Source organism: Zootoca vivipara, chromosome 13, assembly GCF_963506605.1.
Source record: "Zootoca vivipara chromosome 13, rZooViv1.1, whole genome shotgun sequence".
NCBI lineage: Eukaryota > Metazoa > Chordata > Lepidosauria > Squamata > Lacertidae > Zootoca > Zootoca vivipara.
Window position 1 is genome coordinate 29,811,298 of NC_083288.1, and position 21,721 is coordinate 29,833,018.

At 40.4% G+C, this 21,721-nt stretch overlaps 4 protein-coding genes across 4 annotated transcripts; all 4 read right to left on the reverse strand.

Annotated features, from left to right (window-relative positions):
* Positions 1 to 291: 291 nt before the first annotated feature.
* On the reverse strand, positions 292 to 1,215 carry LOC132592931 (olfactory receptor 14I1-like). Its single transcript, XM_060281176.1, has one exon. It carries the CDS (start codon positions 1,213 to 1,215, stop codon positions 292 to 294), a length of 924 nt encoding a protein of 307 aa, XP_060137159.1.
* Positions 1,216 to 7,017: 5,802 nt separating this feature from the next.
* Positions 7,018 to 8,010, reverse strand: LOC118078461 (olfactory receptor 14A16-like). Its single transcript, XM_035102339.2, has one exon. It carries the CDS (start codon positions 8,008 to 8,010, stop codon positions 7,018 to 7,020), a length of 993 nt encoding a protein of 330 aa, XP_034958230.2.
* A 5,270-nt stretch (positions 8,011 to 13,280) lies between these two features.
* LOC132592932 (olfactory receptor 14I1-like) lies at positions 13,281 to 14,246 on the reverse strand. The gene has a single exon (XM_060281177.1). The coding sequence runs from the start codon at positions 14,244 to 14,246 to the stop codon at positions 13,281 to 13,283; it is 966 nt and encodes a 321-aa protein (XP_060137160.1).
* A 5,315-nt stretch (positions 14,247 to 19,561) lies between these two features.
* Positions 19,562 to 20,536, reverse strand: LOC118078462 (olfactory receptor 14A16-like). The gene has a single exon (XM_035102340.2). The coding sequence runs from the start codon at positions 20,534 to 20,536 to the stop codon at positions 19,562 to 19,564; it is 975 nt and encodes a 324-aa protein (XP_034958231.2).
* Between the last annotated feature and the right edge of the window lie 1,185 nt (positions 20,537 to 21,721).

The window sequence follows — 21,721 nt, forward strand, 5'->3', positions numbered from 1 at the left end:
GCCATGCAGAACTTCTTGTCCAACCCATGACTAGAAAACCAAGACAAATTAATTCAATAATAAAAGACAAAACCACACACACTTTGCAAAATACACATCATGCCTACAGATCACTGGCCACTTCAAGATGACCTGTTTATTGAACATTCATCCTAAATTGTTTGCACAAAGTCTGCTGGGAGTTTAGGCATGTATTTTGGGGGTGGGGGTGGGGTGGAAGGTTATAGAGTATTGCACCAAGAAAGTTGTATCCCATATTTTACAGAGTATTTGTAAGTGAAACTGCATAATTTATTTTATATTTATAACCCTCCAAAGTGCTGTCTTGATATCTTTATTCCTGATGCTATAAATAATGGGATTCATGAAAGGTGGAATGATTGAATATATCACTGCAAGCATCAGCCCCATGTCTGAGGAGGACCTACCAGTAGATGTTTGTCCCAAGTAAGCAATGCTTCCAGTGAAGAAAAATAAAAAAAGGACAATGAGATGGGGAAGGCAAGTGGAGATGGCTTTTTCCCTTCCTTGTACAGAGGGGATCCTCAACACTGCTTTTAAAATCTGCAGATAGGAAATAATTATGAATCCAAAACATCCCATGCTCAACACTGAACAAAATATGACAGCTCCTCCTTCAAAAATGTATGAGTTGGAGCATGAGAGCTGGAGAAGCTGTGGGATTTCACAGAAAAACTGGTTTATGACATTAGAGCAAAAAATGATTCCAAATGTGCAGCTAGCATGCAAAACAGCATATAAAAGACCAACGAGCCACACACTAACTACCATTTGAATGCAGGATATTTTGTTCATAAGTAGCTCATATTGCAGTGGGTTGCAAATGGCAATGTATCGATCATAGGCCATGACTGTCAGGAGGAAGAACTCGGAAGATGCAAAAAAAACAAAGAAGAAGACCTGAGCCACACATTCAGAATACGTAATGTGCCTGGTGCCCAGTATGGTGTTAGCTATAGCTTTGGGAATGGTGACTGAGATGTAACCAAGGTCGACAGCAGATAAATTCACCAGGAAAAAGTACATTGGAGTATGAAGATATTGGTTGAGTGCCACAACATTGATCACCAGCAGATTTCCAACCACAGCTGTCAGGTAGATAATGAAAAATGTCACAAAGCATACAATCTGCAGTTCTCGAATTTCAGAGAATTCCAAGAGAAGAAAACCTGTCATAGTGCTTTGGTTGAACATTTCCTTATTGTTATTCAGTAATGCACCCCTGTCAGAGAAGGGAAGACATAAATGGGATGGTGGTGTCCTGAAATGTATCTCAATAGAGGTTCCATATGCATGTTTTAAAAATTGAACAATGGTTAAAGGTAAAGGGACCCCTGACCGTTAAGTCCACTTGTGAACGACTCTGTGGTTGTGGTGCTCATCTCACTTTACTGGCCGAGGGAGCCACTGTTTGTCCACAGACAGTGGCCAGCATGACTAAGCCACTTCTGGCGAAACCAGAGCAGCACAAGGAAACACCGTTTACCTTCCCACCGGAGCGGTACCTATTTATCTACTTGCACTTGACATGCTTTCAAACTGCTAGGTTGGCAGGAGCAGGGAACCCACTCCATCATGGGGATTCAAACTGCCGACCTTCTGATCGGCAAGCCCTAGGCTCTGTGATTTAGGCTATAGTGTCGCCCATGTCCTTGAACAATGATTAATTCTGCCTAAATGCAATATTTGAGCATGCTTATGAGGACAGTAAATGAGTCAAATGGGTCATGTTGACTTTCTTAAGATACACATAATATCACCACCACCACCACCACCACCCCAAAAAACCCACGGAATATATATTTAGGAACTGGTGACATGTAAACTCATTTATATTCACTGTTTGGCTTATCAAATAGCAGAACATTAATAAACAAATTATGTGGTTGGCATCCTTCAAGTATTTTGAAAAACAAAGATTAGCAAGGCAAGGGGTAATATCCGACAGAAGACATAATGCTGATTAGATTGTGTTTGTGCAAATACTGCTGCAGTTAGCAACCCAACAGCCAGAATGGACTGTTCTAGAAACAGGGCATGTACTTTTCAATTAATTGCATATAACAATAGAGCCTACACCAGGGGCAGCCAATGTGGTGCTCTCCATCAGATCCTTGGACTCCAGGTCTCGACATTGCTGACCATTGGCTATGCTGGCTGAGTCTGGTGAGACCTAGAGTCCAACAACATAAGGAGGCAACCATACTGGTGATTCCTACTCTATACGGTTATGATCACAGGTAATGTTACAAATGTTCTAAGCAGTATTGCCAACCTGGAGGGCAAGTCTTGCCGTCTTCTCTACAAACAAGGTCTTAGTACTTTTACACACCAAAAAATCCATAAGGCTGCAACCCTATACCCACTTACCTGGGAATAAGTCCTGTATTGAACAGTAACTAAATCCATGGTAAGCTTCTTATGTTTGACCTTATCCATACAAAGCATACTTTAACACAGAACTGAGACTCATCCCACAAAGAACAGCAGCAAACAAGGATATAGATAAAACATTTGAGGAAAAGATGGTGGTGTGGGACGATAAAAGCAGAATATTTAATACCAATTACCCAGTCATTAGATGTCATCCCTAACAGGATATTGACTATAAAGATTCAAGAAGGCATTTAGGCCAGTATAGTTATTATTCCTTTTAAGGAAGGGACTTCCATCCAAAGTCATAGACAGATGTCTGAGTAATTCCACTGGAAGAAATTTAAGTCCAACACCTGACAAAAAAAGAAAAGAAAATCATAGTGGATGAAAGAATGATTTTAAGAAAAAGAACAACACTGTCTATACAATTATTAAATAATCCCCTGTGGTTTTGGCTGTAACTGTTTCTTTATACATTTCTCTACTAGCTAGTTATGTTATTCCAAAACAGGCATTTCCCTGGCCTAATCCCCAAATATCAGTTTTTTTGTGCACACCTTTGTCTCACATTGTCAGATGATTTGTCAGTCATCACCACAGTAAATCTGTTCACCGCTCACTCTTTCTCACAGTGAAGGTCTATCGCTCACATATTGTCCGTTTTCCTGTCTCCTTCTAGTTGTCTGTGGCTGTATAATCTGCAAAATCCTAGTTATTTAGCTAGTCATTCTTCTAGTTTCTCTGAAATGGAAATCTGCAATTGTTTGCCAGAAGTTCATGTATCTGGCTCAAAGGTAAGATGACGTCCGAAGGACGCTTTTGTAGGAAGCTTTATGTGTAGCTTTTCTAAGTTGGCCTCTGGAGATAGGCTGACATGAGTCCAATCAAATACAACAGCAGTGTCTCTGAGGGAATTCTAAATATATTTAAATGGCTAGAGAATTAAAGTAATGTTAGTGATAGAATTATTGATTTCAGATAGATAGAGATAGATAGATAGATAGATAGATAGATAGATGATAGATAGATAGATAGATAGATAGATAGATAGATAGATAGATAGATAGATAGATAGATAGATAGATGGATGATAGTGTAGGGATTAGTAGGCTACAGACCTGGCTCCCATTTTTAGTTTTATGGTTCACTCCTCAAACTAGAACTAGACGGAAGTTGTCCTGAGTGCAAGTAATAGTGCATTCCCCTCACTGAATAGCTAGCAAGAGTCCCCTATTTCCAGAGACTTTAAGCAGGGCTTCTAGATCACAGTGGTATTTCTACACATATTTGAGACCTGACAACAACTACTACTTCCTCCTTACTAGAAATTAAACATTGACAATAACCAGCTCAGATGAGAGAAATTAAAGGCAACTGCTACTAAGTAGACTAGGACAGGGAAGGAAATGGTGGGCAGGTGAGTTATGTTGTCATCAGTTTTTGAATGTAATTTTTCAAAACATTTTTTTAGCCTAGTAATCTTAGCAAGGTGAGAGCATTGGCAATCAATATTATGTGTTAGTTGTTTAAAAATAAGATATATTTTATTTTTAAGGATTAGGTTGCAATTTAGCCTCATAGTAAGCTGTGTAGCACAGCAAATAACACCTACTTGACTTGCAAATACAGGTATAATCTGGTTGTTGTTGTTTAGTCATTTAGTCGTGTCCGACTCTTCGTGACCCCATGGACCAGAGCACGCCAGGCACTCCTGTCTTGCACTGCCTCCCGCAGCTTGGTCAAACTCATCTTAGTAGCTTTGAGAATACTGTTCAACCATCTCGTCCTCTGTCGTCCCCTTCTCCTTGTGCCCTCCATCTTTCCCAGCATCAGGGTCTTTTCCAGGGAGTCTTCTCTTCTCATGAGGTGGCCAAAGTATTGAAGCCTCAGCTTCAGGATCTGTCCTTCCAGTGAGCACTCGTGGCTGATTTCCTTCAGAATGGATAGGTTTGATCTTCTTGCAGTCCATGGGACTATCAAGAGTCTCCTCCAGCACCATAATTCATAATATTATATTAGATAAAATCTGGTAGACTATACCTATTTCAAGAGGTGTAAATTTTCATTAAAACTCAAGCAGGCTCAAACAGGAGTATTATAAAACAAAGAACTTTATGTAAACAAGTTTTGGTTAACTCTCTCACCCTCCTGCTCTTTGTCTAAACTTTCTGTGCTAAGTACTTTCTGGCAGCTGTTCCCATAACCTGTGTCTTCTCTCTTCTCTTTAGAGATTTTCCCTATCATAACCACAACCCAGACCATTGGGGCTTTGTAGGTCAAAACTAGCACTTTGAATTCAGTCTGGGAGTTTTTGCATTTGTTGTTGTTGTTGTTGTTGTTGTTGTTGTTGTTGTTGTTGTTGTTTTGTTAGCAAATAAAGCTGCTTCTGGATAGGTGAAGTAGTGATGAATGGGTTGCTGCTCTTCAAAAGGTAGGGCACCACATTCTGTAGTTGATGAAGTTTCTCAAAGCACCATATAAAAGTGTGCTACCATTCTCCCCTCTTTGGATTTGTCCCAGAAGACCATTAGGATAAGTCCTATCTCACCTCCCCCTTTCTATTTTATTCCAAAGAAGTAGGATTTGACAAGACTGCCCAATGCAACAGGCTGTTGTGGAGAATGGGTTTGTATCACCTCACATACTAGTGACATCTTCCCTCACCATTTTAATACTGATGCTGAGGAAGAGTTATTTGAAATGGGGTTGTACTCCCTTGGAGGAGTCCACCTGGATCCATCTTGGTCATTGGAAGACCAATGACTTCCATGGCTAAGGGTGCCATTACACCAACTTTAAGTGTTAAGTCAGCTATGGTAACTTCTGGACTGGAATAGCTTGACTATTGGTGTCCATGTAGAGATAGCCTTCATATTGGATTACTGTAATGTGCTCTATGTGAGGTTGCCCATGAGGCTGACTCAGAAGCTTCATAAAATTTCTGAACTTGATGGTTCACTTAAGCAGAAATAGACAGCTGCTAAAAGAATTGTGCTTGCTGAAAATTATCTACCAGGCTAAGGTCCTGGTACAGATATGGAGAGACAAAACCTATGCAGCTATGGGACACAATGTCCCATTCCTAATGGGTCACTGTGCTCATTAGAAGAGGGTATCCTGAAGGTACCAGCTCATTAGGATATCCATTTCCTATACAATATAGGCACCTATCTTTTGGAGGCACCTATCTTTTGGAAGTTCTTCCTTTTATATATTAGATGTCACTTCTATTGTCCTTTGGGGCCTGTTCATCCTTCAACAAGCCATTATTATTATTATTATTATTATTATTATTATTATTATTATTATTTCTGAAATTTGTATACCACTCTTCATCCAAAGCTCTCAGGGTGGTTCACAGTATAAAAAGATAGAAACACAAAATACATAATAAAAACAAGAAGGAAAACAAAACATACCAATACCCTCCCATAAATACATATAAAAGGATATTGGATGTTAATCAGCCAAAGACTTGGTTGAAGAGGAATGTGTTCCTGCATTGCATTTCAAATTGTTTTTATATATGTAATCATTTTGTCAATGGAGTGGCTAATTCTGCTGAGCCTGTCTGTTCGCAGGTAGGGAGCTTCTTGAATCAAACGCAACCAAGGAATATACAAAGCAAGGCAAGCCAAAATAGGCTCTGTTCTTTATTTCTGCTGCACATCAGGTACCCAAAGGTACCGTCCCAAAGTACAAAGTCTTTTATACATTTCTATAATTAGCATTTAATTAACAAATTATGCCAAAGCCTGGTACATCCTAACACATGCATATATACTTATAGTATTTGTTATAACTCTTTAGCCATTGTCAACTTTACACAAACACAAGGTTCATAGAAGTATTTCCGTACAGGGCAAGTTGACAGGGCAAGTCAGCAACCATCAGCCAATACAGTAAACAGAGCTGGCAAACGTTGGTACATTTTAAACAAACAAACAAACAAACAAATCAACAGCAAAACTTCCCATCATTCTATTACAAACCTAGGGTCCCAAAAAAATTGCAGTGCAAAGGCATTTCCTTCACAAGTCTGTGATACACTTTATTCCTGCAATTTTATATACGATATGTGTTTTGTTGTATGGTAAAATAGATTTGAAATGCTTCGTAGGAAACAATTTTTCAAATAATAAATAAATAAATGCATAATACTTACATATAAATATGATGCTTTTTTGCTTTGTGATCAGTTTAATTTAAACTTCAATTTTGCAAACATAATTTGATGTCTATGTAAAGATTGATTGGCTCAGCTGAGCTAGTGTAATAGAATGAGCCTGCTTTCATGAAACAAAGCGAATTTTGATTCTGCATCAAGGAATCAGAGCAGGGACTGACTTGAAAGGTTATCTTGCTCAAGGTCTTGCTGTAGCAGGAAACCAGTCTATACATAAAAACGTCTAAGACTCTTGTTCATCACCTTCTGAAAAACATCTGTATGACTACTGAACAGTTGATACTATTGGGAACATTCGTAATGCTTAATAATAAAAAGTGCTCTTCAAATTTGAATATGTTAGTTCAGTTTTGCCTTGTAAAGCAGCCCTTAGCTGAATATATGTAACTTATGCAAACTTTCCTCATCAGACTTACAGTTTCCTATCATTAGAGTTATATACAGAATTTACATTTACATAATCGGCTGGGAAAGGTATTCATAGAGGAGTGTCTTAAACCCAACAGCTTTGACAGAGAATTTTTAATTTCCTTATTTCTCATGCTGTAGATTACTGGATTCATCAAGGGTGGAACCATGGAATACATCACTGTAAATGCCAAATTAAGGTGTGGTGGGCTATTAAATATGGGCTTAAGGTAAGCAAAATATCCAGTGAATACAAATAGGGAGCAAACCATGAGATGTGGAAGGCAAGTTGAGAAGGCCTTTTGCCTCCCTTCACTAGAGGGGATTTTCAACACTGAGCTGAATATGTACACATAAGTTACAACGATGAAAATGAAGCAGCCTAACGCAATGACTAAACTGAATGCAAGAACTCCAATTTCAAGTAGGTACAAATCAGAGCAAGTCAGTTTAAGTAACTCTGGGACTTCACAGAAAAACTGATTGACCAGATTGGAACAAAAAGGGGGTGCAAACGTGCACCCAGTATGTAACACTCCATAGAAAAAGCTGATGATCCATACACTAGTGATCATTTGGGTACAGACCTGCCTATTCATCAACATCTCATATTGTAACGGTTTGCAAATGGCAATGTACCGATCATATGCCATGACTGTAAGGAGGAAGAAATCTGATGCTATGAAGAAGAGAAAAAAGAGGACTTGAGCAACACATCCCGGATTAGAAATGTACCTTGTATTTAAGATGGTATTGGCCATGGATTTCGGCATAATGACTGAAACTGAGCCAAGGTCTTGTAAGGCCAAGTTCATCAGAAAGAAGTACATGGGGGTGTGCAGGTGATGGTCAAAGGCTACTGCAGAGATGATGAGAATATTTCCTGTAAGTGCTGCCAGATAAAAAGCAAGGAACACAACAAAGTATAAAATCTGTAGCTCCCGAAGCTCTGAGAATTCTAGAAGAAGAAATCCTGACAGAGAGGACTGATTAACTATGATTTGCTCCATCACAATCATGTTGCTGTGGAAGAAAGCAGAACAAAGTGGTTAAAGGGTTTTTTATTTTTATTTTTAAAGAATAGGATGTCAAGAAAGAGTCCTGCACTGTCTGCAAAAGAAGATGGTATGGTTCCAGACTTGATTTACAGTGTCCCTTCTAACCTATTGCAGTGATAATTTGTGACAACATAGATAAGAACAGAATTCTGTTACTGCTTGGTATGGTACAGCCTCCAAGACACACACAAAAAGGGCTCCAACAAGCTGTAAGAATTGCAGAAATGGTAATTGGTGCTAGCTTGCCTACAATAGAGACAATCTATGCTACCAGAGTTAAGAAGAGAACAGAGAGAATTGCAGCAGATCCTTCACATCCCGGTCATCATCTGCTAGATTTACTCCCACCTGGACGTCGCTACAGGTCTTCATATACAAAATTGGCCAGGCACAGGAACAGTTTTTCCCCCTGTGCCATTAAATTGTTAAATTTGTAGATGTGTAGCTGAAGGGGAGGTCGATTATGGGTGGGTTTCTTTGCTTATTTGTATTGTGAGTGGAACAATGTGTGTATGTTTACATTGCAATGTAGCCAAAACAAATTCCAAGTATTATAAAATGTACTTGGCCAATAATAAATTATTCTATTCTATTCTATTCTATTCTATTCTAATGTATCATATGATTTCCCTAAAATCAAGATTTTCTCTTATGCACTGCATGAGCAGTGAAGACCTGTGCTGTCTGCAAGTTTTTCATAAATAAGTAAGTAAATAAATAAATAAATGGTGCACCAACCCTGCAAGAAGTGGGTTCAAAAGACTGGAAGAACATTGGAGCAATTCACATTAGAGGAATCCCAACCATGCTAACAGTATTAACAAGCAACAAAAATTAGGCTTCGGTCAGAGTTCTTGATAGGCAAAACTTGGCATTTTGTGGTACAGCTGAAAAATTGTACACTGCTATCAAATGTTGTTGTTTTTTGAAGTTTTTGGAATATCTAGAATAAAAATACAAAATGAGAACATAAAATAGTATGGACAAAGGGAAGCTTGGACTTGTGAACAGCACAAAGAAAAAAAAGTATATTGTGACTGGCATGAATGAAAAGTATAGAAACACAAAAACAGACAAAACACACGTTGATGTACTTTGTGTTGTTCTAGCCATGAAAAGAGAAAGAGAGTTGCACAAAGAGAGAGTTACAAAGTGACTATATGTGGAAGAGAGAATATGGCAGAGAAATAGAGAGGAGGAGAGGGGACATAGAGTTGAAGGGATTTATTATTTTCATTGCAAGTGCAATTGAGAAAATGAGTATAAGCAGCTTACTATTATTCTTCATAGATTTCTCTCCACTTCAGATTCTGTTTCATTGCATTGAAATTAAATGACTGCATATCTATTGAGCCATACGTGCAATTTTATAAAAATCTTCCTATGCTTGGATCTACTATGATGACAATAAACATTTGTCAACATGGGGAGGAGATTTCTTAACAACTCTTCAGTCTTTCTGGAGATTTGCTCCCACAGGAATTGCTGAAAACACACTTATCATCTGCAATTCAGAATACTGCCAAAAACGGTGAGGGATCTAGCAAGCTGGTTCGACTAGCCAACTTTTCAACCAGAGGTTTTACCGCACTGGCCACCTGTAACCACAGAGGAGGCAAAGAAATTAATCGCACAGCTAAATAACAACAAGGCCCTAGGCATAGACTATATTCCCGCATAACTCTTGAAGACCAATATTGGTTGGTGGGCCCCCCTGCTGGCGACAATATTCTCCCAGATTGACTCAATGGGCCTACTTCCCGAAGGGTGGGCCAAGGCGATAATCATCCCAATCTATAAAATGGCCCCACATCGGACCCAGCGAGTTACAGACCTATTAGCCTTTTACCTATACCTAGCAAATTATATGCAAAACACCTCTATATCAAATTAACTAGCTGGATGGACGCCGAGGCTATCTTGGTGGAGGAACAAGCTGGATTTAGGCAAGGCAGATCTACCATAGATCATTGTTTTGTCTTAGCGCATCTTATTGACAAATACGCCAAGAAAACCTGTGGGGTCCTATATGCAGCCTTCATTGATTTGAAGGCTGCCTTTGACTCAATTTCATGAGTAAGACTCTGGGCCAAATTGAATACTTCAAGCATAGACAAGCATCTTTGATTATTGGTCTATATAAAGATACTGTGCTGTATGTAAGATGCAGCACAAATGGTCAACTCATAGGCCCTGTACCAGTCACCAAGGGGATTAAGCAAGGCTGTATTCTAGCCCCAGCTTTATTTAACCTATATATTAATGACATGGTCAAAAGCCTAACATCATCGGAGTTCCATGCTCCTAAATTGGCTGCAAAACCAATCTCAGTGCTCTTATATGCTGATGATGCGGTCCTCCTATCCTGAACAAAAATAGGCCTAAAAAGGCCGATAGGAGAATTCTCAGCATACTGCAGGAGAGAGCAGCTGGTGGTAAACTATCAGAAAACCAAAGTCATGGTTTTCACAAGGAAACATAAATCACAAAACTGGAGTATGGACAATCAACCAATCGAGCAGGTTAAAGCCTTTAAATACCTGGGCATAGTCTTCCAGTCAATGAGATCATGGGATGTACATAAAAAATGTGTCAAAGAAAAAGCAGCCCAAAGTGCTAAGATGCTGTCCCGCTTTTTCCATATGAAGGGTGGCAAATACATCCCAGCAGCCCTAGAAGTTTTTCAAGCCAAATCTTTGGCGCAGATACTTTATGGGGCCCGAATTTGGACGGGTAACTATTTTAGCATTCTTGAAACTGTCCAATCCAAATTTCTAAGGCAGATTTTCTCTGTACCACCTTGTGTCCCAAATGCAGCATTACGACTGGAGGCAAGTCTTCCCTCTGTAGAAGCTCGGTACTGGCCAAGAACTCTTAATTATTGGCTCCGTCTAAATCTAAATCCATCTGGTCTATTGCCCTTAGTGACACAAGACCCCCATAAAAGTGTGTGGATTAAAATAGTGCATCAAAAACTCCTCTCCTGAGGACTTCACCCACATCAGCTCCTCATGATGAGCTTTACTAAAGCAAAAGGCCTAATTGGACAGAACCTGAAGGACTTAGTCTGAGAGCAACAGAACAATCTGGCCATTATAAATAAATTCTTTCCTTGGTATGCCTTTTTTCCTCTTCTCATTTTGATTTCTTGGCACCATATTTGTATAAATTAACTATCCCTAAATATAGACATGCCTTCACATTGGCCAGATTGGATGTGATGCCCTCTGCCGTACTTGAGGGCCGATACCAAAAGATTCCAACTGAGAAACGACTCTGCCCCTGTGGAGATGGCAATACGGAAACAGTAGCTCATGTTCTCCTGTCTTGTCCCCTTTATAAAGATCTGAGGAATGAGATCATTACCCCAATCTTACTTAACATCCCAAGCCACCCATCTGCGGCCACATTGTTCTTTCTTCTATCAGACCAAAATGATCAGACAACAGTAAAGGTTGCTAGGTTTATTGAGGGTGCAATGAGATTAAGGGCCACTATCTGAACGATAATCTTGGTTATTTGATTGTCCTTTTTACCTATTGTTGTTTTTATCTGTATATACTGCTTGTTTTATGTTGCTATGGCCGTTGGCTAACGTGAATAAAGTTTTTTATTATCCCACAGGAAATAAACACATATTAGAAATAAAACTTGTTTGCAAAATGCACATATTGGGCATAATTGTGGGGAAATACAATTTTTAGGATAAATATTCATGTATCAATCGTGTGCCAGCTCCATCTGGTAGGCTAAGACCCTACCTCCCCAAAGACTGTCTTGCCAGAGTGGTGCATGCTATAGTTATCTCCCGCTTGAACTACTGCAATGCGCTCTGCATGGGGCTACCTTTGAAGGTGTCCTGGAAACTACAACTAATCTAGAATGTGGCAGCTAGACTGGTGACTGGGAATGGCTGCTGAAACTATATAACACCAGTCCTGAAAGACCTACATTGGCTACCAGTACACTTCCAAGCAAAATGCAAAGTGTTGGTGCTGACCTTTAAAGCCTAGTATTTAGTATTTAAAGCAGGAAGCCACTAGTTTTGTTGAATTAGAATATAATTGTTGAGTAACAAATGTAACTTTTGATATGGAAAAAAGAACAAAATACTATTACAAAAAAGAGGAAGACTGTTGCCTTCCATTGCAGTGGACAAGAAAGATGTTATATCAAGAGCTATACATAGTTCACCAGGGGCTGATTCTTGTATCATAGGTGCAAGCAGGACAAACACTCTGAAACATTAACTTGAGCCAGGTAAAAGTCAGGTAATACACATACCCTCCAACATTCCTCTGGTGAAAAGAGGGACATTTTCAACTGAGGACTTTGGAGAGTATGCAACCATGGTAAGGTGCAGTGGTGTAAGTGTGGGTTAAAATGTTTCCCCATGCTTTATATTTCTGTGGAAAATTCGTTCATTCAACTTATTATAGTCAATGAACCATAACTGAAGTACAAAACTGTATAATTCAGATTTAGCAAAACAATAACCATAACAATTCTATACCACCCTTCATCCACACATCACAGGGCAGTTTACAATATAAAAACACAAAAATGCATAATAGAGTAACAGACAAAAACAATAACCCCATCCACTTTAAAAGGCCACATTTCATTTAATTAGCATAGCCAGCGCCGTCTTAAGCGCCCCTGTCGCCATGGTGCGCCGGATCTCTCCAGCGCCCTATGGCGCCCCTGTCGCCATGGTGCGCCGGATCTCTCCGGCGCCCTTCCGCCCCGTCCCCCAACACGGTGGGCGGGTGGGCGCGGCGCTGCTGCGCGGCGGGCGGGCAGACACAGCGTGATCTCTCCGGCGCCCTCCCGCCCCATTTCCCAGCGCGGTGGGCAGGTGGGCACCGCGCGCAGCTGCGCAGCGGACCGGCGGACCGGCCGGCCAGCGGGCGGGCGCAGCTCGCGGCGCCCTCCTGGCGGGCCGGCGCCATGGTGCCCTGCGCCACCGGGGGTCTACGATGAGCTGGCCCTGAGCATAGCCCAAAGTCACTTATGATGGTGGCCAGAGACCAAAGCATGTGGAGGGCTGTAGGGCAAAGAAGGAAATTTTAACCACTAAACCAATACTCACAATTTGCAATATAAACAATATACCGGTAACCCTTCTAGATCAATTGAGAAAACTGAGCTAAATCTATTCTAAGCTAAAGTTTCCTCAAAGAATTTCCAGTTTCCTATCATTAGTATTATAGTGCATGCAGAATTTTCCTTCACAAAATAAGACTGGAAAGGTTTTTCATAGAGGAGTGACGCAAACGCAATAGCTTTGACAGAGCATTTTTAATCTCCCTATTTCTCATGCTATAGATTACTGGATTCATCAAGGGTGGAACCATGGAATACATCACTGTAAATGCCAAATCCAGATGTAATGAGCTAGGCTTAAAGAAAGCAAAGTATGAAGTGAATACAAATAGGCAGTAAACAATGAGATGGGGAAGGCAAGTTGAGAAAGCCTTTTGCCTTCCTTCAGTTGAGGGGATTTTCAGCACGGCAGTGAAAATGTACACATAGGATATAATGTTGAAGATAAAGCAGCCAATCCCAAAGACAGCACTTATTACAATAACTCCTACTTCAATTAGATACAAATCAGTGCAGGCCAGCTTAAGTAACTGTGGGATTTCACAAAAAAATTGATTGACTACATTGGAACAAAAGGGGGATGCAAAGGTACCTCCGGTGTGTAACACTCCATAGAAAAAGCTGCTGATCCATACACTGCTAATCATTTGTATGTAGGTTTGTGTATTCATCAGCATCCCATACTGTAATGGTTTGCAAATGGCAACATACCGATCATATGCCATGACTGTGAGAAGAAAGAAATCAGATCCCACAAAAAAGACAAAGAAGAGTAGTTGTGCAACACACCCAGAGTAGGAAATGCGTCTGGTGTTCAAGAGGGAATTTACCATGGACTTGGGAATAATGACTGAAGCTTGCCCCAGGTCCTGCAAGGCTAAATTCATCAGGAAGAAGTACATAGGGGTGTGCAGATGATGGTCAAAGGCTACTGCAGAGATGATGAGAAGATTTCCCGTGACAGTTGCCAAATACAATACCAGGAATATAATGAAATGTAGAATTTGTAGTTCCCGAACGTCTGAGAATTCTAGGAGGAGGAATTCTGAGAAAGATGATTGATTATCCATGCTCTGCTTCTTCACATTCATGTTGCTATGGAAGAAAGCAGAAAGCCAGATGTTAAAAGTGGAGCCCATTTTATTTACAATTGTTATTATTATTATTATTTTTCATCCACTTTACGGTTGCCAACTGCAGACCACTGTGTTAAAAAATTATAACAAATTCATGTAATCCAAGTTACACTTCACTTCCTAGTGTGAAAGTATCTGAAAATATCCAGAAAATAGATGCAACACATCCTGAGGTACTTTGTGTTATGCAAGATTTGTGAACAAAGGTAGATAGTTGCAGGAGAGTGACTATCTGTGTAGAGGAGAATATGAGAGTTAGGGAGACAGAAGGAAAGATGATCAATACATTACTTTCATTCTAAGTGCAAGTGAAAAATATAGAAAGTTATCTTACTATTTTTGTTCTACCTAGGGTTCTCTGCAGTATGCTTCTCCAGTGAAATTAAATGACTGCATATCACTCTACCCATACCTGCAATTTTATAGTAATCCTCCAGCAGTTGGATTTATGATGACAAAAAACATGAATCAACATGGGGAAGAGACTTATTAATAACTCTCCTGTCTTTCTAGAGATTTACTCTCACAGGAATTCAAAACACATCCACATTAGGACTTTAGAGAAACAATACTGCATTTTGGTTAGTTGCAGGTAGGTAGCCGTGTTGGTCTTCCGTAGTCGGAAAAATTTTAAAAAATTCCTTCCACTAGCACCTTAGAGACCAACTAAGTTTGTCATTGGTATGACCAATGATAAACTTAGTTCGCCTCTAAGGTGCTACTGGAAGGATATTTTTTTATTTTGCATTTTGGTTAATTTTGCTAATTTGATTAGGAAAGTCTGTTTGTTTTGGTTATCATGAGAATAACAGAACTGTGAAGGGAACTAATCATTCCACTACAGCGTTATCAGATATACCCAGCTTCATGAATTTCTTCTGGCATGGATAGCTCTAACTATCAATGTTAATAATGAGTGTAATGAGCCTAGGCAGCCAGCTTGATAACATAGTACGCCAGAGTAATTAACTTGAAGATTTATTGCAGACAAAGCAATTAGCCTCAGAGCACTCTTGCCTATCGTCCATTAGTACAGTGTTTCTCAACCAGTGTGCCTCCAGATGTTTTGGGACTACAACTCCCATCATTCCTGACCACTGGTCTTGCTAGCTAGGGATGATGGGAATTGTAGTCCCAAAACATCTGGAGGCACACTGGTTGAGAAACACTGCATTAGTACACTCAAGTTGACCCTTCTGAGGAATGTTTCCAGTGTCTGCAGAATATACTGAACCTATGAGCTTTGCATTTCTTGGTTTGTTTTCTGTCTAAAACCCTTCCCATTCATCAGATTCTTGGGCTCACTGGGTCAACCAACTCCTCTTCTGGTGAAGAAAAGCTCTATCTTGCTTTTGAGCCTGCCTGCCTGAGAGCTTTGGCTTTGTTCCAGCCTGCTTCCAGCTACTGTCTTATCTCTATTCCTTTTCGTGTCAACAAGAGGAGGGGGTGCCGGCTCTCCTCTGCCTGAGAGAAATCCAATCTTCTCTGCTGCTGGCTGGTTTCTAACTGAGGCTGCAAATCCTGGTTTTGGGCAGGCATGATCATGACACCACCCCCTCCCCTCCCCTATCCTCCTCCTCCTCCTCCTCCTCCTCCTCTTCCTGTCCTCCCTCTTTCTGAGGTTCGCTGTCTAGCCCTTCCCACCAGTCATCCTCACTCTCTTCCACATCATCTTCTCCTTGCAGGTTCCCCTCTATTCCCACTCTGCCTCACTCTCTTCATCTTCTTCCTGTTGGGAGATTCATTCCCCGTGTGCAGTCATAGGTTTATTGTGTATCATATGACTGTATGTGTTTTCATTCCACAGAGTGGAAGTGACGTAGACAGGATGTTTGTCTTACGTGTTCCTGGAGTGGAACTATTGTTCCTTTGTTCATTCTCTTTACTGCCTGTGATGCTAGAGAGAGCAGGCCCGGCTCTAGGTGCAGTTCCGGTGGCACGGGGCGGCAGGGCCGGCAGGGGGAGGCACTGAGCGGTGAAGCCACGTGGAAGCCGTGCTGTGCGCTGTGAGGGCGGGGGCGCCGGAGCGATCTCCACACCTCAGCGCCAGGGCGCCTGACCTGCTTGAGACTGCCCTGAGAGAGAGGGAGCCATAATGAAGAGCTCCAAGTCTGTTTATATGTAAATAAACTAGCTTAGCCCAAAAGCTGTGCTACTGAGTCTGTCACGCTACTGCGCAAACCTCTGCGGATCATTAAAGTGCAGTGGTGCTTCACATCACCAGTCACTGTGATGTTCGGGCTGAAGAACGCTCAAGAAGCTCACGAACGATCTCCCAGGAGGGAGGGGACATGCCAGTCGGGTATGTGTGTCTGCCATGGCCTTACTCTCGAGTAGGCACCCTCCTGGACATGCTGACGTTTCCATAACCTCATACTCCCCCCTCCCTCCTCTTGGTTTGGGTTTGTTTGGGTACCTGTGGCTGAATTCTACCTGTAACCCAGGGTTACACATTCCCAGAATCCTCCCAATAATTTCCCTCATTTCCATAACCTTTCCAAGCTATGAAATACTGCAATCTCCACCCCCTCCATTGAGAGTCCAACAACTGTGACACTTCAATTCTGGTTCACCTTCTATTATTATCGGGGGTGTGTGTGTTTGTGTGTGACGTTTTTACGCTGTTTGGTATAGCCTTATCAACCCGACCCATCAAGGGTTAACTCAGACTCCGTGTCGACTGACTGAACGTACATGTTGAAATCCATCCAGGATGCAGCCACTGGACTATTTCTCTGTTTGAGGCTCATTATCTTCTGAGCGAGAGCCTCTTCTTGCATGCTGTCCATCATTTTTATGAAGGCATTTAAATTGGCAAGAGTCCTGTCATTGTTTAATATTATCGGGGTCACCCAATGCCTTCTCAAAGGCTTTTTGGAACATAATGAAATTAAGGGGGGGGGGAATAAAGTGACTTTTGCCAGGAGGCGAGAATCCTCCCTCCTGGGGATACTAGACAGCGAAATCCCAAAGTATCCCTCAATGATATTGATATATGTGACTACAGCAGCAGAAATGGAATGAAGGAAGAATGGTTGATGATAATCTTGGAAGATGCAGAGATGGCAGAATTGATGGCACTGATAAAAGATGCAGATTTAGAATCCTTTAAAGAAGACTGGAACCATTTCTGGTCTATATAAAAATTTATTTCCCTTATGTGAAGACCACAGCAGGGCTTGAAGTGTAAGAAAAGAGCAGTGTGTATATATATATATATATATATATATATATATATATATATATATATATAATGTTAGGGAGGATGAAATTAGATAAGACGGAACCTTAAAATGTAATTGTATGCAATCTGAGTTAAAATATCGATGTTGGGTGAGTGGGAAGTCATTAGTTCTGTTGAATTAGAACATAATTGTTGAGTAACAAATGTAACTTTTAATATGGAAAAACAAACAAAATACTACAGTGGTACCTCTAGTTAAGAACTTAATTCGTTCAGGAGGTCCATTCCTAACATGAAACTGTTCTTAAACTGAGGTACAACTTTAGGTAGGGGGGCCTCCTCTGCTGCCGCGTCACTGGCGCACAATTTCTGTTCTCATCCTGAAATTAAGTTCTTAACCCAAGGTACTACTTCTGGGTTAGCAGAAACTGTAACCCGAAGTGTTTGTAACCTGAGGTACCACTGTACTACAAAAAAACATATTAGAGAGGATGAAATTAGATAAGGGCGAACCTTAAAATGCAATTGTATGTAATCTGAGTTATAAACATCGATGTTGGTGGAGCAGGAAGTCACTAGTTTGTTGAATTAGAATATAATTGTTGAGTGAGAAACATAACTTTTGATATGGAAAAAAGTAAAAAGTACTATTATAAAATAGGAAGACTGTTGCCTTCCATTGCAATGGACAACAAATATGTTATATCAAGAGCTATACATAGTTCACCAGGGGCTGATTCTTGTCATAGGTGCAAGCAGGACAAACACTCTGAACCATTAACTTGAGCCAGGTAAAAGTCAGGTAAAACACATACCCTCCAACATTCCTCTGATTAAAATAGGGACGTTTTATTCTGAGGACTTTTGGAGGGTATGCAACCACAGTCAGTTGCAGTAGTGTAAGTGTGAGTTAAAATGTTTCCCTTTGCTTTACTTTTCCATGGGAAATTCGTTAATTCACCTTATTACTTATACCATAAGTGAAATACAATAAAATTCAGATTAAGCAATCAACAATTACATAAATTTTATACCACCCTAATCCACAGATCACAGTGCAGTTTACAACATAAAAACACAAAAATACATAATAGAGTATCGGGCAAAAACAATAAAAAGGCCCACTTTTAAAGTCATAGATTGTTTCATTAGCCCAAGGCCTGGACAGCATAGCACAAAGTCACGAATAATGGGAACATCTGAGGACTTTTGGAGGGTATGCAACCACTGTCAGGTGCAGTGGTGTAAGTGCGGCTTCAAATATTTTACACTGTTTTACTTTTCCATGGAAAGTTCTTTCATTCAACTTATTGCAATCAAAAGACCATAAGAAAAATACAGTAAAATTCAGATTAAGCAAAACAAAAAGAACAAAATAATTTCTATACCACCTTTCATCAATGGATCACAGGGCTTTTTAAAATATAAAAACACAAAAATACATAATAGAGTAACAAACAAAAACAAACACCAGACCCACTTTAAAAGGGCACAGATTGTTTCATTGGCAGAAGGCCTGGCCATCATAGCCCAAATTCACTTATGATGGGATCCAGAGACCAGAGCATGTGGAGGACCACAGGGCAAAGAAGGATATTTTAAGCACTACACCAAACGGATTCTCAAAATTTGCAATATAAGCAATATAACTATTCTAGATCGATTGAGAAAACTAAGCTAAATCAATTTAGTTTCTTCAAAGTTTCCCTATAGGATTTCCAATTTTCTATCATTAGTGTGATGATGATGATGATGATGATGATGATGATTTTTATATATACCTCACCCATCTGGCTGGGTTTCCCCAGCTACTCTTAGAGGCTCCCAACAGAATATTAAAAACACGATAAAACATCAAACATTAAAAACATCCCTGAACACGAATGCATTCAGATGTCTTCTAAAAGTCAGATAGTTATTTATTTCCTTGACAGCTGGGAGGGCGTTCCACAGGGCGGTGACTACTACCAAGAAGCCCCTCTGCCTGGTTCCCTATAACCTCACTTATCACAGTGAGGGACTCACCAGAAGGCCCTCAGCACTGGACCTCAGTGTGTGGGCTGTATACTGTATACAGAATTTTCCTTTACAAAAGAGGACTGGAAAGGTTTTTCCTAGAGGAGTGACTCAAACCCAATAGCTTTGACAGAGCATTTTTAATCTCCCTATTTCTCATGCTATAGATTACTGGATTCATCAAGGGTGGAACCATGGAATACATCACTGTAAATACCAAATCTAGATGTGGTGAGGTATTAGAGGGAGGCTTGAAGTATGCAAAGTAACCAGTAAATACATATAGGGCATAAACTATGAGATGGGGAAGGCAAGTCGAGAAAGCCTTTTGCCTTCCTTCAGTAGAGGGGATTTTCAGCACGGCAGTGAAAATGGAGACATAAGTTATGATGATGAAGATAAAACAGCCAATCCCAATGACAGCACTTAACACGAGGACTCCTACTTCCATTAGATACAAATCAGTGCAGGCCAGCTTAAGTAACTGCGGGATTTCACAAAAAAATTGATTGACTACATTGGAACAAAAGGGGGATGCAAAGGTACCTCCAGTGTGTAACACTCCATAGAAAAAGCTGCTGATCCATACACTGCCAATCATTTGTATGTAGGTTTGTCTATTCATCAGCATCCCATACTGTAATGGTTTGCAAATGGCAACATACCGATCATATGCCATGACTGTGAGAAGAAAGAAATCAGATCCCACAAAAAAGACAAAGAAGAGTACTTGTGCCACACACCCAGAGTAAGAAATGTACCTGGTGTTCATGAGGGAATTGAGCATGGATTTGGGATTAATGACTGAAACTTGTCCCAGGTCTTGCATGGCCAAGTTCATCAGGAAGAAGTACATAGGGGTGTGCAGGTGGTGGTCAATGGCTACTGCAGAGATGATGAGAAGATTCCCTGTGACAGTTGCCAAATACAATACCAGGAATATAATGGAATGAAGAATTTGTAGTTCCCGAACATCTGAGAATTCCAAGAGGAGAAATTCTGAGAAAGATGATTGATTATCCATGCTCTGCTTCTTCACATTCATGTTGCTGTGGAAAGAAGCAGAAATAATGCTGTCGAAACGGTTACCCTTTTCATTTAAAATACCTTTTCAGATATCTGAAGAAGTGTGCATGCACATGAAAGCTCATACAAAAATAAAAACTTAGTTGGTCTTTAAGGTGCTACTGAAAGAATTTTTTTATTTTGCTTCAACTCAGACCAACCCGGCTACCTACCTGTAACTTTTCATTTAAGTTTTTGTTGCTGGTGATGATGTTAAGTTATTGTAGCAGGCAGCAACGTCCTGAAGAAGTTACTAATTTGGGGGCGGGGCAATGAGCCCGAAAATGATGATGATGATGACTGTGAATACTAGTGCTATTATCATTATTATTAGCAATGCAATTATGTTTGTAAGGTCATTATGGTTTGTTCATATCGCTGATCCACTATTTCCCTTAAGAGCTTGACTATTTAAAGGAGTTAGATGCCAAATATCCCGCTTTCTGCTGACTGAATCTTTTGAAAGTGGATCAGATTCACATACACAATAATGTTGTCCAAGTCCAGTCAATACCAGCCAGATATTCTTCCCACCCTAATATAATGCCATAGCTCAATTGTAGAAGGAAAAAGGCCATTTCATAATTTATTAGAAACCATGATGACAGTGTGAATCTGACATGAGCTAACTCATCACAGTCAATAGTCATCATCTTTAACATCCTGATAATTACTAAGGAGGGCTTTTACTATTTCTTTGTTTCTCTTGATTTCTCATCAGGGAAAGATGCTTGGTAAAACTACAGTAAGCTTCTGATTTAATGGGAAAGCTCCCAGCTTAGGGAAAGAGCACATGTTTCCTCAGATCAGGGTCTGGTATCTCCAAGGAGGACTAAGATAGATCACTGCCTCACACCCTGTAGAGCTGCTGCCAATCAGGGTAGCCCACCTTTCCCCAACCTGGTGCCCTCCAGATGTTTTGGACTAGAACTTCCTAAGCACTGACATGGCTGCCTGGGTCAAAGGAATTGTAATCCAAAGCCTAAGGACGGCAGCAGGTTAAGGGAGGCTGATGCACATAAAAACATAGGTAGCCAGTCTATACTGGGTCAAAACCAGTGGTCCATCTAGCTCAATTTTTACTACAATGAATGGCAATGGCTTGCCGGTTACCAGATATTATTTCCCCCCCACACCCTATCTGAAGATGCCTGGGAACTTCAGC

Coding starts and splice junctions, on each gene's coding strand:
- LOC132592931 (XM_060281176.1), bottom strand. CDS start 1,215: ATGTTCAACCAAAGCACTATGACAGGTTTTCTTCTCTTGGAATTCTCT.
- LOC118078461 (XM_035102339.2), bottom strand. CDS start 8,010: ATGATTGTGATGGAGCAAATCATAGTTAATCAGTCCTCTCTGTCAGGA.
- LOC132592932 (XM_060281177.1), bottom strand. CDS start 14,246: ATGAATGTGAAGAAGCAGAGCATGGATAATCAATCATCTTTCTCAGAA.
- LOC118078462 (XM_035102340.2), bottom strand. CDS start 20,536: ATGAATGTGAAGAAGCAGAGCATGGATAATCAATCATCTTTCTCAGAA.